The 14,706-nt window shown below is 34.6% G+C and overlaps 1 protein-coding gene across 1 annotated transcript in view; it reads left to right on the top strand.

Annotated features, from left to right (window-relative positions):
* LOC142339480 (peripheral plasma membrane protein CASK-like) overlaps nucleotides 1-14,706 on the top strand; it is a 107,274-nt gene that overhangs the window by 47,532 nt on the left and 45,036 nt on the right. Inside the window, exon 8 of the mRNA XM_075389524.1 lies at nucleotides 3,518-3,622. Coding sequence (XP_075245639.1) covers nucleotides 3,518-3,622 — 105 coding nt within the window. The remainder of the gene's footprint in view (nucleotides 1-3,517; nucleotides 3,623-14,706) is intronic.

Below are 14,706 nucleotides of genomic sequence, written 5' to 3'. Positions count from 1 at the left end.
CTCTATTGCTCTCAATCCGAAGTAAAGCCTGTTGCTAATATAAAGTCGGTTACAGCATAGCAAAAAACAAGATCTCATGGACGAGTGATCAGTCCATGTGGTTATGGATCGGGAGGTCAGTGGTTCCAATCTCGGCGGGGTCAAATGTTTTTCTACCCGCCTGTCGCTCGAGAGCAGTTCTTTCAACATTAGTCGGTTTATGTTTCTTAATGTTCATAAAGGTTTTTAATGATGGCCATATGCTCACTTCCTTAAATTTGAATTACCCGTTATACGTTTTACGGACAAATTTAGGTTTTGCTTTTTTATGAGATTATGAAAAGAGCGTATAATTTCAATTGTTCGATGATTTCTTGATCAATTTTTCGCGGACGTTTTTTTTAATTATTCATTTTATTAGCTGAATGAAAAGTTGTTAACTTCTAAGCAAAAATAGCGTGATTGGTTTAGAAGTTTCACTTCAGAGACAAGGCTTGTTAATTGCTCCCGAAGTGAAGCAATTATTGTAAACGTGTGTGTCTTTTTTCATGCAAAATTTTCTCTTGACCTTTTTTTGACTTTTCGAGTGACTTTTACGCCCTTGACTTTCTGCATTTTGCGTGATCTAAAGCTCTCTCATTGACAATTTCAGGTAGCTGAACCCAATTGGCGGCAATTTAATACTAGAACTTAAATTTAAATCTTAATAGTGGTATATATTGACCTCTAATGAGGTTATTTGAAGCCGCCTAGTGATTTTCTTAGTCCCATTCAGGCTATCGCCCCCACTGAAGCAGGCTGCAATTGATTAGAGCTCCCACTAGTCGTTGGAGAGCAATCGGTTATTTTTTATTGGAAATGTAGTTATTTTTCTAATATTTGACAATTTTTAAATTTTTTTCCTACGTTCTGTTGTTTTTTGAGGCTAATGCTGGGTATTGAGCTTTTTGTTTTACAGCTGCATTCTATTCTTGTTGATTTAATGAATTTGATTACATTAATGAATATGCGTTGATTTTTGGAGCAGCTTAAATCATAGTTAACTAAAGTTAATCAAAGGTTAGTTTTTAAGATAATCAGAAAGAGCTGATAAAGTGCCGCCTTCATTTTGCCAATTGTCGTTCTAGCTAAATTCAATGCGCTGCAGAAAGTCAGAAAGCTCTCTGAATACATGAAATTTTACCTTGATATTTTTCTCATTCTTCACTCTTTTCAAAATTTGAAGTTCGGTTTGATCTTTCGATTTTATTGGTCTTTTTTGTCTCTTTAGTTTTATTGCCCCTGATGTTTAGGGTCAACGTTTATGAGTTTCAATGACTCTTCTGGTGTTGGTCTGTTTAAATTCTGATTATAATAGGTAATGTCAGGTATCCGAGTTCCAAAATTCTTTGTATAGAATTTCAGGACTCTTCCGGCTATTTTTAATAGCTCTCGAGCAAATTTTGAAGCAGCTATTGTAAATATAGACGTCTTTATTGTGTAAAATTTTTTCTTGAACGTTTTGTTATATAATGGTTTTGCGCAATTGAGTGACATCATTTTTTCGGGAAGGAGGCTAGAATTCTATAATTCAATGGAGCCCCCGCCTATCATGATTTAGTTGGTTTGTTTAATAGCCGCCGTCAGCCATTCAAACGGATTTTATTTAGGCGCTATCTTTTTTTTGCAATTCAAGGAATTTGAATTGTATTGCGGAGCTGTCTTTTTTACGACTCGAAGAGGAGTATTTATGAAGTCCTTTTTTTAAATCAATTTTATTGGAGTGAACTTTGAAGCAGGAAATGTAACAAGTAAAAAAATTTGGAGTGATTTTGTTGCTGAAAAAAATGAAGAGTTGAGGGAAAAGAGAATGGTTTTTTTGTTCATATCGCTGTTTTCTAGAGAGCGAGAAATTGATATGAGAAAAAGAAAATTTTGTAAGGGAGCGAAATTTTTTGTTCACGTGCGGCATTTTAAAGCAGTTTTTTTTCGTTTTTTTTTGGTTGAGAGGTTTTGTTATGATTTTGTTTTAATTTTAGGCTGTTTTCGTTAGTGATTTGAAGGTTTCTGGAAATTTATATGAGTTTTATGCTATTTCGGAGGTTTTTAATGTATTTTGCTGATTTTCGGGCTAATTTTTGCGTTTTTTTTACGATTTTTTTTACTTTACTGCCTCAAATGAGTATTGAAAAGACGCCTATGACTTGAGCAAGTTTTGTCAATATGAAGCATTTTTTTGTTGACAAATATGACAAAAAATGTCGAAAATTGAAAGTATTTAATTTGTTTTTTGCAGTTTTTTTCCGGTTTTTAGACAAGTTTATTAGCTTATTATGACTTGCCTATTGTCCCTGACCGAAAGTTGTTGCACCATAAAAGTTTCTCTGGCCTATGCCGCCTTCAACATTGTTTGTCTAGCCAGCCGATCGAGAGCAATTCGTCCGACATTAGTTGGTTCATATTCATTTTTTTTCAAATAAAGAGACGTTGTTTAAGCCTATTACGACTTGCCTATTTTTTTTCAATCATTGATTGATACCATGTGCACGAAAATTTTTTTAATATTTTTTGCTCATTATTTTATTAGGAAATGATGAATTTCTTTATTCTACTGGCCGCTTTTTTGGGAGACAAATCTTGGGGTTGTTTCTGGAATACGTTCAGCATGTTTTTACTCAAATTTTTTGGCTCAATATTTGTCCTATTGTTCCCTTTTTTTCTCTATTGGGAACTGAATATACACTTTATGCCTCTAGCTGGCCGTTTTAATTACCAGCTCATTGCAGTTTTAGTGTTATAGTTTGAGTGTTTATCGAGAATGAATCCCAAATTTTGAAATATTTAAAAATTTTTGTCAGTTTCTTAAGTTTTATTTTATTAATTGCTCCCGAACATGTGTCTTTGTAACATAAATTTTTTGCTTGACCGTTTTTTGTCTAGAAGTTTTTATTCCTCTGGTTGAGTGACTTTCACGCTTGACTTTTGATTTTTGAGTGATTCGAATTTCGCGCATTCAGGAACTATGTTTGTCGCTAAAATAAAAGCTTTTGTGAGAGATCACCGTGCATAGCCCGTTTATCTTATGAGGTTGATGTTGCAGGCTTTTGTCCGAGAGGTTGCGGATTTGAACTCCTTCCCTGACAGACGTTTTTGCACCGTAAAAGTTTTTCTGGCCTATGCCGCCTTCAAAATTGTTTCCCTAGCCAGCCGTTCGAGAGCAATTCGTCCGACATTAGTTGGTTTATGTTCATTTTTTCAAATGAATTTGCTCTGCAGTGCAATCTAAAGGGAACGAGAAGTGAAATCGCAAATGGAAACGGTGTAAACCCATAAAGCCAAGTTTTAGATTCCCCGTGTTTGAGGTTTGTGTTAATTACAAGGTCTAATATTTATTGGTATGGATTCAAATCACTGTATCCATTTTTCACAGTAACCAATTTCTGTTCGGCTTTTTCAATTCCAAGGGGGTTATGGGAATCAGTGACGGCTATTTGCCGGCAATCTGCCGGGTATGTTCAATTGTTGTACGTCCGTATAGTTATGTCGTGCTGTATTATAGGAGCGCGACAAGTGTGCGTCGAAGAGCCATCTCTCCAACTCCGTGGAAGAGCTGAGAAAGTTCAACTCCAGGTGCAAACTAAAGACCAAAAAGTCTACTTCACAAGTTAGTACAACACTACCGCTACTCTTTTTCCCCGTTAAATGTCATTTATTTCTGTTCCACTCATTTTAAATCGAACCCTCAAACGTTCGATTATGTGTTAAAAGCGGGAATTCTGAGACGATGTGGAAATATACCATGGGCACCTAAATTTTCAATCTTTATTATTCTTAATCAAGAGTCTCCTCATGATTACGTCTCAGCGTTTATTTCAACTTTTGTGACTAATATGTTACTCATCACTACTGCTTACTACTGTTGATTCTATTCTTGCTAAAAATTCGCCTGAATGTCTCCATCCTATGTTTACGCTTAGTCTATTCGGCACTTTTAATTTCTTGGCCTCTGAAGCTAAGAGCCGCAAGTTGCCTATATTGACTTTGCTTTGTTCTGAATGCTGAGTTTGATTGCTTAGTCGATTGAGGAGCAGGGCGGACATCGTTTTTATAGGTTGAGAAGATAATTGGCAACAGTTTCCAACTTCTGTTTCAATACTTATGGCACTCTTTTTGTTGGTATTCTTGTTCATAGCACTAATGAAGCCTGTTTTGGTCTTTTGATTGGTCTTTCTCTCCCATTTTAAGTTCAATTGCTGACCAGCTAGACTTTTCAGTTAACTTTTTTTACATCGACTCCCCGTGATCGATAGTGTTCTCATTGAGATAGTTAAGCAACTGAATTCAATTGGCAGCAGTCAAATTCTAAATGTCAAATGAAAATTGCGGCAAATGGAGTTCATTTTCAATCAATCTTATCATGTCCATATTAAGCTTTAATAACCGTATTTTTGTTCTACTTGTTTTCTACCCGATTCATTTAATCAAACATATTGAACCTGTTCAAGCGACACTTTTAAGCCCCGCGGGCATTTTTTTTACCATCACTAAAGCTCACTTCATTACAGCCTCAAAACAGACTGTCGTTGGAGCAATTAGCCGGACGTTAATCGATTGTGTTGACTTGCTGTCTTCAGCTCCTCGCAGATTGCAAGCATTTAATTTTGCTCTTTTTATCATTTGAGAAAAGTTTACCAACTAAAATGAAGCTAGCCGATGTAACACCAATTTTCAAAAAAGGTGATAAATTGGATAGTACAAACTATCGACAATTTCTGTAAATCCGAGTTTTGCAAAAAAAATTTGAGCGCCTCCTTCTGACTCAGATGATGGATTTCATTGATAAGCATAAAGTTATAATAAAGAGCAATTCGGGTTTCAGAAAAAAAGTCAGCAACCGATGCAGTTTTACAACTGGTTGGAACAGTTTTATCTTATTTTGATCAAAGCAAAGAAAATGTGGCTATTTTTCTAGATCTTGCAAAAGCTGTTAATTCCATTTCGCATAACGTTTTTCATTTAAAAAATGAAAAGTATGGGTTTTCCAAGGAAGCGAAAGAATTGCTGTTTTCATTTCTTGCCAACCGCAGACAAAAAGTAAAATTTAATGGCATGTTCTCTGATTGTGAAATTGTGAATCACGATGAGCCATAGAGAACTGTTTTAGGACCTCTCAATTTTGTTTTATATGTGAACGATTTTCATATCTATTATAAACACTACGGAGAAAGTAATTCAATTCGCAGATGACACCGGTATTGTCTGTTGTGGAAAGGAAAATAGCTTACATGGAAAAGTCAAGGAAGTTTTTACAAGAAACAGAAGAATTTGTTGAGATGAACAAACTAACTTTGAATACAAAGAAAAATTTGATTTGGGATCTATTTTTAAAACTTTAGTCTCACAGCACTAAAATGTTGCAGATACCTTTGTATTCAAATTGACAGGAACCTTAATTTCGATGAGCAGCTGAATAAAACCATAAAAAAGATGGCTCATGCTATAAGATCAATATGACTAATAAGGCCTCAAATTCCACTAAACGCGCGCCTTCATCTTCTTAAATCACTTGTTTTCACACATCGTTTTCGGCATTCTTTTTCAAAATTTATCTGCAAAAAACTTAAAACGCCTCAATCGGCAGATTAACTGGGTTATAAAGTGTGCTTTCTACGCAAAACGTATGATAAAGCGAGTGAGCTGCTAATAAAGGAAAAGTGCCTACCAGCTGGGCTAATAATGTCGCCAATCAAATTTCATTGATATAGCCAGGCCAGAAAATTCTGAAATTTTTCACGGGTGTCTGAGTCTTCGTCAAAACACCAGAATTATGTCTTCATCAGAATTATGTTTGGGAAGTTCTGTTCACACATTTTAATGTTTTTTGAAGTGAAATTGAAGTAGTGATTTTGGTCATCGAAAGAGGAAGTGGAGCGAAAAAGCGGGTATTTTTTCGGCGCGACATTTTTTGCTTTAATTTTATAATTGAGCGAGAAAATGGTGTATGAATAAAAAGTTTATTTCTCGCTAGTGGTTTTTTGTTCACATGCGTCATTTTTGCTTTGATTTTTGCTATTTTTTCAATTTGTTTGCTGAGATTTATTCTACGGTTTTCCCAATCAGGCAATAGTACTTTCTATGTCTAGTTTTTTGTTTTGTCTATAAAAATTCTTTGAGTTGTAGGTCAGGACTTGTCCTATGATTTTTTTGGAAAATTTTTTCGACAAATTCTGTTAATTTCTATCGCCTATTTTTTGTTTCAATCCCAATTTGCGTCAAGCGGGTCAACGGCGCCTTTTTTGCGGCAATTTGTTGGCTATGTTTATAAGTTGCAGCTATCGGTTTAATTTTGTAATAGCGTTAAACCGTGGACAGCTATATTGCGTTGGCTTATTGCTTGATTTTTTCAACTCAACGAAGTGTATTAGGATGAATTTTTAGATTAATTTACACTGTTAAATTGCTCTTGAGCGAAGTTGGGAAATAGTTATTATAGTCGTGAATGTATACCGTTTAATGTATTTCTTTGCTCAATTTTTGTTTTTTGTTAATAGTCGCTTCAGCCGGCTGTTATAGCGGTCCTTATTTTTTACTTCGTCGTACTAATTTTTTGCTCTACCTTAGTTCGCAGATTGTTCAACATTTTGCGTGAGATCTTTTTGACTTCTCTAAGAGAACTTTAACAGTATCCCGTTTCTCAAGAAGAAAAATGTATTCAAATAAGCAACAGAAAATTCTGGAAATCTAGACTAGTTTCACTCTTCTCTCATTCTGCTAACAGTGTTTTTAGACAGTAGTTGTTCAGCAAAGCAGATCAAAATGAACAGAGTCAGTATTAAAAAAAAACGAAATCAGAAATAGAAACGGGAAATAGAAACCGATAAAGCCCAACTATGGTTGCCATCTCTAATGCTTATTCGTATTGATACTAGCCCTTGTGTCGTCTCACTATGAAACAGGAGTTTGCTCAACTCCAAAATGACGTCAAAAAAATTCGCGCTTTAAAATTGTTTGTGTACAAAAATCGTTTTATTTTTTTAAATCCCAATCTTGGTTATGGGAATCTACAGCGTCTATTTTCCGGCAATCTGCGGGGTAGATTTCCAGAATTTTCTGTTGCTTATTTGAATACATTTTTCTTCTTGAGAAACGGGATACTGTTAAAGTTCTCTTAGAGTTGAGTTCACCAGATTCATTTTATCTTAACGAAATTGTGAACGAAATTGGTATACTTTTTTTTACTTTTAAAAAAAAATCAAGCTGTCTTCAATTTTGTCTGTTTTGATCTCTTTCAATCCCAGCGTCGGTCCCATTGGGTCAACGGTGACTACTTTCCGGCAATTTGCCAGCCATCTTAATAACTCGGTTTAATTTATTCACGTTAACGATATCAACAGCGTACGAGAGAATGGCGTCGCATCCAGTTCCTCGAAGATATTCTTGAGTCTTTAGTCGGTTATGTCATGATTAATTGCTCTCGAACGAATTATTGAATAATTGGTCTAATATGAATGAGATTGTTAGCTGTTGAGTCTCAAAGCCGTTGTAGCTTTTTGTTTAAGATATTTGACGGCTATCCTGGAGGTCTCGGGTTCAAACCTCTATGAGGTCAGAGTTTTTGCACCCATAAAAGAATATTTAAAGTACACCCCTAAATTAAATAGCCTCCCCCGCCTGTCGTTCTATAGCAATTCATCCGACGTCAGTCTGTTTAAGTTTCTAGTCCTTGTTACTTTATTCATTTATTTTCAGCAAGAAACGCGGCCTCTCCGATTTTGAATCGACTGGCTATTTAACGGCAATTTGATATGTTTTGCCATCCGATTTTTCGTTTGGCAAATTTTTTGTCTGAATCTTTTGACTTTTTGCCCTCAAAAACAGGATGAACAAGTCAATCCCAGGGGAATTAAAATGCTTAGCAACTTTTTGAATTTTTAGTTTTGCTTTTATTTGTTGTACTTATTACTTTTTTTCAATAATGACAGGTAATACAGATTGCTAATGAAGATAATTTTCATGTAAATAATTCTTTCAGTTCATAGCTAAGGCTTTCGTTGATTTTTATACTGTTATTATAAGTCAGCTCTTCAGTTTTTGAGAAAATTGATTTATTGTCTTTTTTAGTCTGATTTTTGACATGTTTCATTAGTTGTTAATGAGAAAAAAAGGGAATCTAATTTGTCAAAGTTTATAGCAGTTATTTTTTTGAAAGTTGATTTTTCAGTCATTTTGTTTTGTTTTTTCCTGTGTTCTTGTCACTCACTCAAAATGCGGTTTTCATCGGCTTTGTAGTGCAGCGCGATATTGGTCACTTTTGAGTCAGTTCTCTTAGCAAACGTTTTTGAGATACCGTTAGTTTTTGAATTGTATAAATAAATTTATCTTGCCTTCATTTTTTGTTGTTTTCTTTTTGGGCCATTGGAACTGCTAACTTATACTTTTGAACATCTAAAGTTTTTGGTTCTCTGTGATTCAGGATTCTAGAGTGTAGTGTTTTGCTTATTTTTGAGTCCATTGATTTTCAAAATTTTCAAATTTCAATTTCTATCTTTTTTTTGCCTTGTCATTGTTTCCCTTGTATTGTGTAATCGCAGTGGTGTATTGTGTAATCGATCTAAGGATGCATGTAGTCAATACTTTCATAACGTGAAATCTTTATGACTATCGCGTGTTATTATTATGGCGCATTTCTCAAAATACTAGATCTTGGAAAGCGAAATTTTCAAATTGTTTCTAGATTTTCTTGTTTTTGCGCATATAGTGTTGAGAGGTTTTTTTTTGCCTGTTTTAGTTTGATGGTGTTGTAGAAATTTTCAATGTCAGGTCGTTAGAGTTTGCAATTCCGTGAGTTGTCATTCAAGAAATGTCCTGCTTTGTTTTTTAATTCGCGTTACCTTTTCATTATGTTTTCGTTTTACATAATTTACAATTTTCACTTTTGACCAGTGACTTGCCTGACTCTGTTTCAACTGACTGTTTTTTATTCTTTTTCAAGCATTGTATTAGTGAATTGCTAGCTGACATTAGTACTAAATTCAGTAGCTTTTAGTTTAGGAGCTGAATTAATTGTAATTTTGGCATATAACTGAAACGGCACACCGAATTAGAACACGTTTTGAAACTTTGGAAAAATTCTGTTAATTTCTATCTCAGGGGGCATTAAAATGCTAAGCAGCTTTCTTAGAGCGTGACGGCTTACTAGTATCCAATTATGGGATTTACCGAAACTGTTTGAAGGTTTGACTCCCAGCAGTTACCCTCCTCTAATTCAACCCCTGGCTGGCTGCTACTGAAGCCAACCGCTCGCCGGTAGTTTGAGATCAATTCGCCGTACGTCAGTCGGTTATGTTTACACGTTCCGTTTTGATCATGTCCGCACAGGCAGGTGATGCATGGCCATGACTCGCGAGACATTGCCAAATGCGCAGTCCTTTCGTTTAAGCTCGCCAACAGAGCTTAGTTGCAGCCAAGAAAAACAATGGGAAATTTTTGATCTTTTGCTACTTGATGGATATTACTTTCTTATTGATAAGTAGTTGAACTCAATAGGCGGCTGTTTACTACTATAAGTCAGTAGAAAAGTACGCTGAAATGGGTTTCATTGTCTTAAATGATTTCAGTGGTTTATAGAAAGCTCTAATCATGGGTGAAATAACGGCAATAAAATTGAACCCTGCCTGTCTTTCCAAAGCCATTTTCTGACATCAATCGGCGATGTTTTGATATACTTCTGCTAAATATGATGGTTTGATGAAGCTTTTCGTCATCATTAATTTTTGTCATTCTTTTTCTATTATATAAAGTTTATATTGTAATTAATTGCTCTCAAACGAAGTTTGTAGCAATTATATTAGTCCTGTCGGTCTTTTTTTTATGCGATTTTTCGCTTGACCAATTTTTCGTCTGACGCTTTTGACTTTTCGTCCTAGAAAACGGGATAAACAGGTAGCGCCCAGCGGGCATGAAGTGCTCTTAGAGCATTTTAGCTCTGTTTCAGCTCAAACAGTTTTGGAGTCTTATACTTATGGTGTGAACAGCGGTTCTTAGAGTTTGAAGACCACCCCCCCCACTGCTGACCCCCCCACTATTGCCCCCCCACCGCCCTGTTGCCCCACCCACCCCCCCCCCACCCGACTGTCGCCACCCCCATCGGCACCCCCGTGCACCCTCCCCCCACCCGTGGATAGCTACTGACGAACAACCGCTAGCTAAAAAATGCAAATTTATACTAATTTTCACAATTTTTTTCAAGATTTTTGAAAATTTTTGTCAGTTTTTTAAGTTTTTTCAGCCCTAGCAGCCCTAGGTGTCACGGAATCCACTCTAGGATTTGATAATAGATTATTGAATAGTTTCTAGTGGTAATAGAATGGTTTCAACATTTCAACACTGCGAATTTTTTGCAATTTTTTTGATAAATTTTGCAAATTTTTTCAATGTTTTTGAAAGTTTTTGTCGTTTTTTAGGTTTATCCAGCCTCAAGAGCCAAGGAACTTCCTCGAGGGTTTAATAATAGGTTACTATGTAGTTTCTTGAAGTAATGGAATCTTTTTCAAGATTTAAACATCACGAATTTTAGCATTTTTTTGACAAAAATTGCTATATTTTTAAAATTTTTTGACATATATTTTCATTATTCAAGATTTTTCAGCCTCAGGGTTCAGACAACCTCCTGAAGGGTTTGATAATACGTTGCTGCATAGTTTCTAGTGGTAATAGAATGTTTTTCAACATTTGAACATCACGATTTTTAGCAATTGTTGGATAAAACTTGAATTTTTTTTCAAATTTTTCGAAGTTTGTCATTATCTAAGTTCTTCCAGCCCCAAGAAACCTCGTATAGGCTTTGATGATAGGTTACTGAACAATTTTTATTGCGATAGAATAGTTTTGAACTTTTTAATATTACAAATTTTATCGATTTTTTAATAAAACTTATGATTTTTTCAATTTTTTTTTTTGAAATTTTTGTCATTTTATTTGCAGTTTTTGAGTCCTTTTTAGAGTTTAACGATTAACACTGGCCAACGAAGCTTTTTAAGTCTTGCAGATGGGTTACATGACAAAAATCCAGAGGCAAAAAATGTTCTTTGAACATTTTCGTCACTGCGAAATGTGGAAAGTTTTCTTCTGAATTTGGCACTTTCAGTTTTTTATATGATTTAGTTACTAACAAGGCTAGAATCTCATCGAAAAAATTTCTAGCTGTCTCCCTTTCTCTCTGTGTGTGTTGGTTGACGTTTCTTTCCTTCTCTTTCTCGCTCACGTTTTACCTCGCACTCTCTCTCTCTCTCCTTAACTCTTTTGTTGACTTCAGCGGCTGTTATGTGGCGTGATAATATCGTCTATTACCCTAGCCTCACGCCTCTTCAATCAAGCGAAAGCTAACCTCACTAAACAGTGGCTAGGTGCTGACAACCGCCCGCCGGTCGTTTAAGAGCAATTCGCCCGACGTTAGTCGGTTATGTTTTATATAAAATAATTGCAATATAAACCAATTGAGAGCTTCAGTATCGGTAGATGATTTACGATGTAACTTTTTTGCTATCTACTCTTCAAGTATACAGCTATGCATTTTGGCAACTTCATCTTTGTTTGATGGACAAGCTGAATTGTTTGCAGGTTATTTTGGTAAAATCTTGTTATTTACTGAAACGTAAGTTATTCTGAGAATAAATTTTTGTAAGCTATACATTACATATTTTCCTAAACAGTATTTTTGTGACGGATTTTCGTCTGGAAAAATTGAATAAACTTGTAGAGATGAGGGCTTTTTGTTAGGAGCTATGTTATAGCTTTACTATTCTCTCAGTTTACATGGCAGTGATATAGTGTAAAATCATAGCGTAGATGGCAATATTTCGGGTTTTTGATCATCCTCCCTCCCCTCCAATTTTTTCGCCCTCCCGTTCTGGCTCGTTTTTTAACGTTTAAGCTGGCTACTGTTAAAGCCAGTGCCCGCAAGTATCATGAGAGCTATTCGTCCGACGGTAGTGGGTCATATTTATCCTATTTTGTCCTTGTTGTTCAGAACTCCTAAACAAAAGCATCAGGACTATAAAATGAAACGAATGGGGTTTTCGAGCTCCTAAATATTTTGCTGAGTTCAACTTTTTTGTTAATTTTAAGGCGCTTTAGTCAGTTTTTTGATTATTTGATTTTGTCGGCACGTAGTCGGGCACAAAACAATGTCAGTCTCTCCTATTAGATTTTGCTATCTCTATTGTAAAGTTTTTAATTTTTTTGAACGTCGAAAAAAATCACAAATTCTGAAAACTAAAATCGAACTTTAAAAACAAATAAAACTTTGGTGTTTTGAAGATGAAGCGGTAAAATTGACTGAACAGCTACCAAAACCAAAACAATGGTTGGGTATAAAAAACTCGTTTTGCAACATGGATTTAAGAAATGTCTTGTAAGTAAAGTCATACAAAAAACATTTTTTGAGATATGTTTGTTTGATTATTTTTTTAAAATTGACTTATTTTTGTTAAACTTTGAAATTTGTTAATTTAGTGTAAAAAGCAAGATTGTGTTGAGAATTATCTACACAAATAATTTTTAATTTTAATTTTTAATAGCCGCCCTCATCTTCTCAGCTGGCTATTATAGTGCTCCTATTTTGTTTTTTACAATTCAAAGAATTTGAATTGTATTGGTGCGCCGTGTTTTTTTTTCAAGATGTGTTCACACATTTTTCAATGACTTTGATCTTTCAAAACGGGATAAACAGGTAACGCCCAGCGGGCATTAAGTTTCATTAGAGCCCCAAAGTGGGCTTTAGTAGTCTTTCAAGTGCTTATGGTGGTGCAGCTACTGGGATGGCCTTAATTTAAGGTTAAAAGGTCATTTTGAGGAGTTTTTGGGCTCAAAATGGTGTAATTTTTCATGTTTGAGTTTTTTGTTTGATTAGTCTTAGGTTGAAGTTTTTAAAAATTGATGAAGGCCTTTTGTGAAACAAAATTGCCTGTTATGACCATTTTATGAGTTATATGTTCTAGTACTACAAACACAAACACACAAAATGATACTAATTTTTTGCAATTTTTTTCAGGTTTTTTGAAAATGTTTGTCATTTTTTGAGTTTTTTTAGCCCTAGGTGTCACGATACCTTCTCTATAATTTAATAAAGGGTTTGATGATAGATTATTGCACAGTTTCTAGTGGTAATGGATCGGTTTTCAACTTTTTGACATCGTGAATTTTAGCATTTTTTTGACAAAGCTTGCAATTTTTTCATATTTTTTTGACATTTATTGTCATTATTCAAGTTGTTTGAGTCCCAGGGGCCAGAAAACCTCATTAGCGGTTGGATGATAAGTTAATGAAAAATTTTTAGTTGCAATGGAATAGGTTTCAACTTTTGAATATCACAAATTTTAGCATTTTTTTTGACAAAATTCGCATTTTTTTGTTTTTGAAAATTTTCATCATTTTTTCGGTTTTTCCAGCTTCAGGGACCAGGTAATCTCCTTTGAGGTTTGTTAATAGGTTACTGCATAGTTTCTAGTAACAACAGAATGGTTTTTAAGATTTTAATTTCTCGAATTTTAGCTTTTTTTGGATAAAATCTGCAATTTTTTAAGGTTTCCTAAAGTTTTTGTCAGTTTTTGATATTCGACCATTCTCAAGTGAATGAAAACCTGTTCCACGTTGTGATAAAAAGTTACTGCATGGTTTTTAGTTTCAATGGATTTGTTTTCAACAATTTAACTTTTCGACTTTTAGAAGTTTTTTGATAGAATTTACAATTTTTTTCATGTTTTTTAAAACATTTATTTCATTTATTTTTTTCATGCCTCAGTAGCTGCGTAACCTCATCCAGGGTTTGATAGTATGTTATTAAATAGTTGCTAGGGAGCTATTGAATGGCTGTCAACAATTAAATAGATCCAATTTCTATTTTTTGAAGTTTGAAATTTCTAAAAAATATTTCCTATTGATCTATGAGCCAATGAGTTTTTAAAGCTTGGAATTGGGTTACTGGATAGTCTCTAGAGGCACAGAAATGATTCTGAAGATGTTTATATCACGATTTTCAGTAGCATTTCCTTATAGTTTGAAGTTGATTTCTTTTTTTTTAAATTTTTGGTCAATTTCGAGTTAATCGATCTTCAAGGGCCAAGAATATTTTTGAGGTCTTGCAGATACAAAATTTCAGACACAAAATTTGGTTTTGAACATATTTTTGAAATAGGTATTTTTAAAGGGAGAAAATTTTACCTTAGGTTTAAAAGCTTCAAGAGTTTTAGCAATGAGTATGTTTTTGTTTAGTTTTGATTCTTTTAGTTTTTCAATTTTTTGAGATAATTTGTGTTCTGGCTGGCATTGTTCAATTGATCGGCTGGTCAGGTAGAGTACGTCTGAGTTTTCCATTCATTTCTTTGAATTGTATTTCAGGACTTGTCCTGCTATGTTTTTTTTACTTCGTCGAATAAAAAAATGTTTCGCTTTACCTCATTTCGCCGCTTTTTCAACATTTTGCGTGATATCTTTTTGACTTCTCTTGGCTAGTTTCTCTCTTCTCTCATTCTGCTCAAAGTCCTTTTAAACAGCAGCTGCTCAGCAAAGCAATTCAAAATGAAGATAGTCATTATAAAAAAAATCAAAGCCCATTTTTAGATGCCCGGTACTTGAACTTTGTTCTCATAAGTTTTATTTACTATCTATAATGCTTATTGGTATTGATACTAGACCCCGTAGCCTCTCACTGAGAGACAGGAGTATGTTCAATTACGAAATGACATCAAA

Source organism: Convolutriloba macropyga, chromosome 5, assembly GCF_964194025.1.
Source record: "Convolutriloba macropyga chromosome 5, txConMacr16.3, whole genome shotgun sequence".
Classification (NCBI taxonomy): domain Eukaryota; kingdom Metazoa; phylum Xenacoelomorpha; order Acoela; family Convolutidae; genus Convolutriloba; species Convolutriloba macropyga.
Note: the sequence above shows the minus strand (reverse complement) of the source record. Positions and strands in the feature narration are given on the sequence as shown.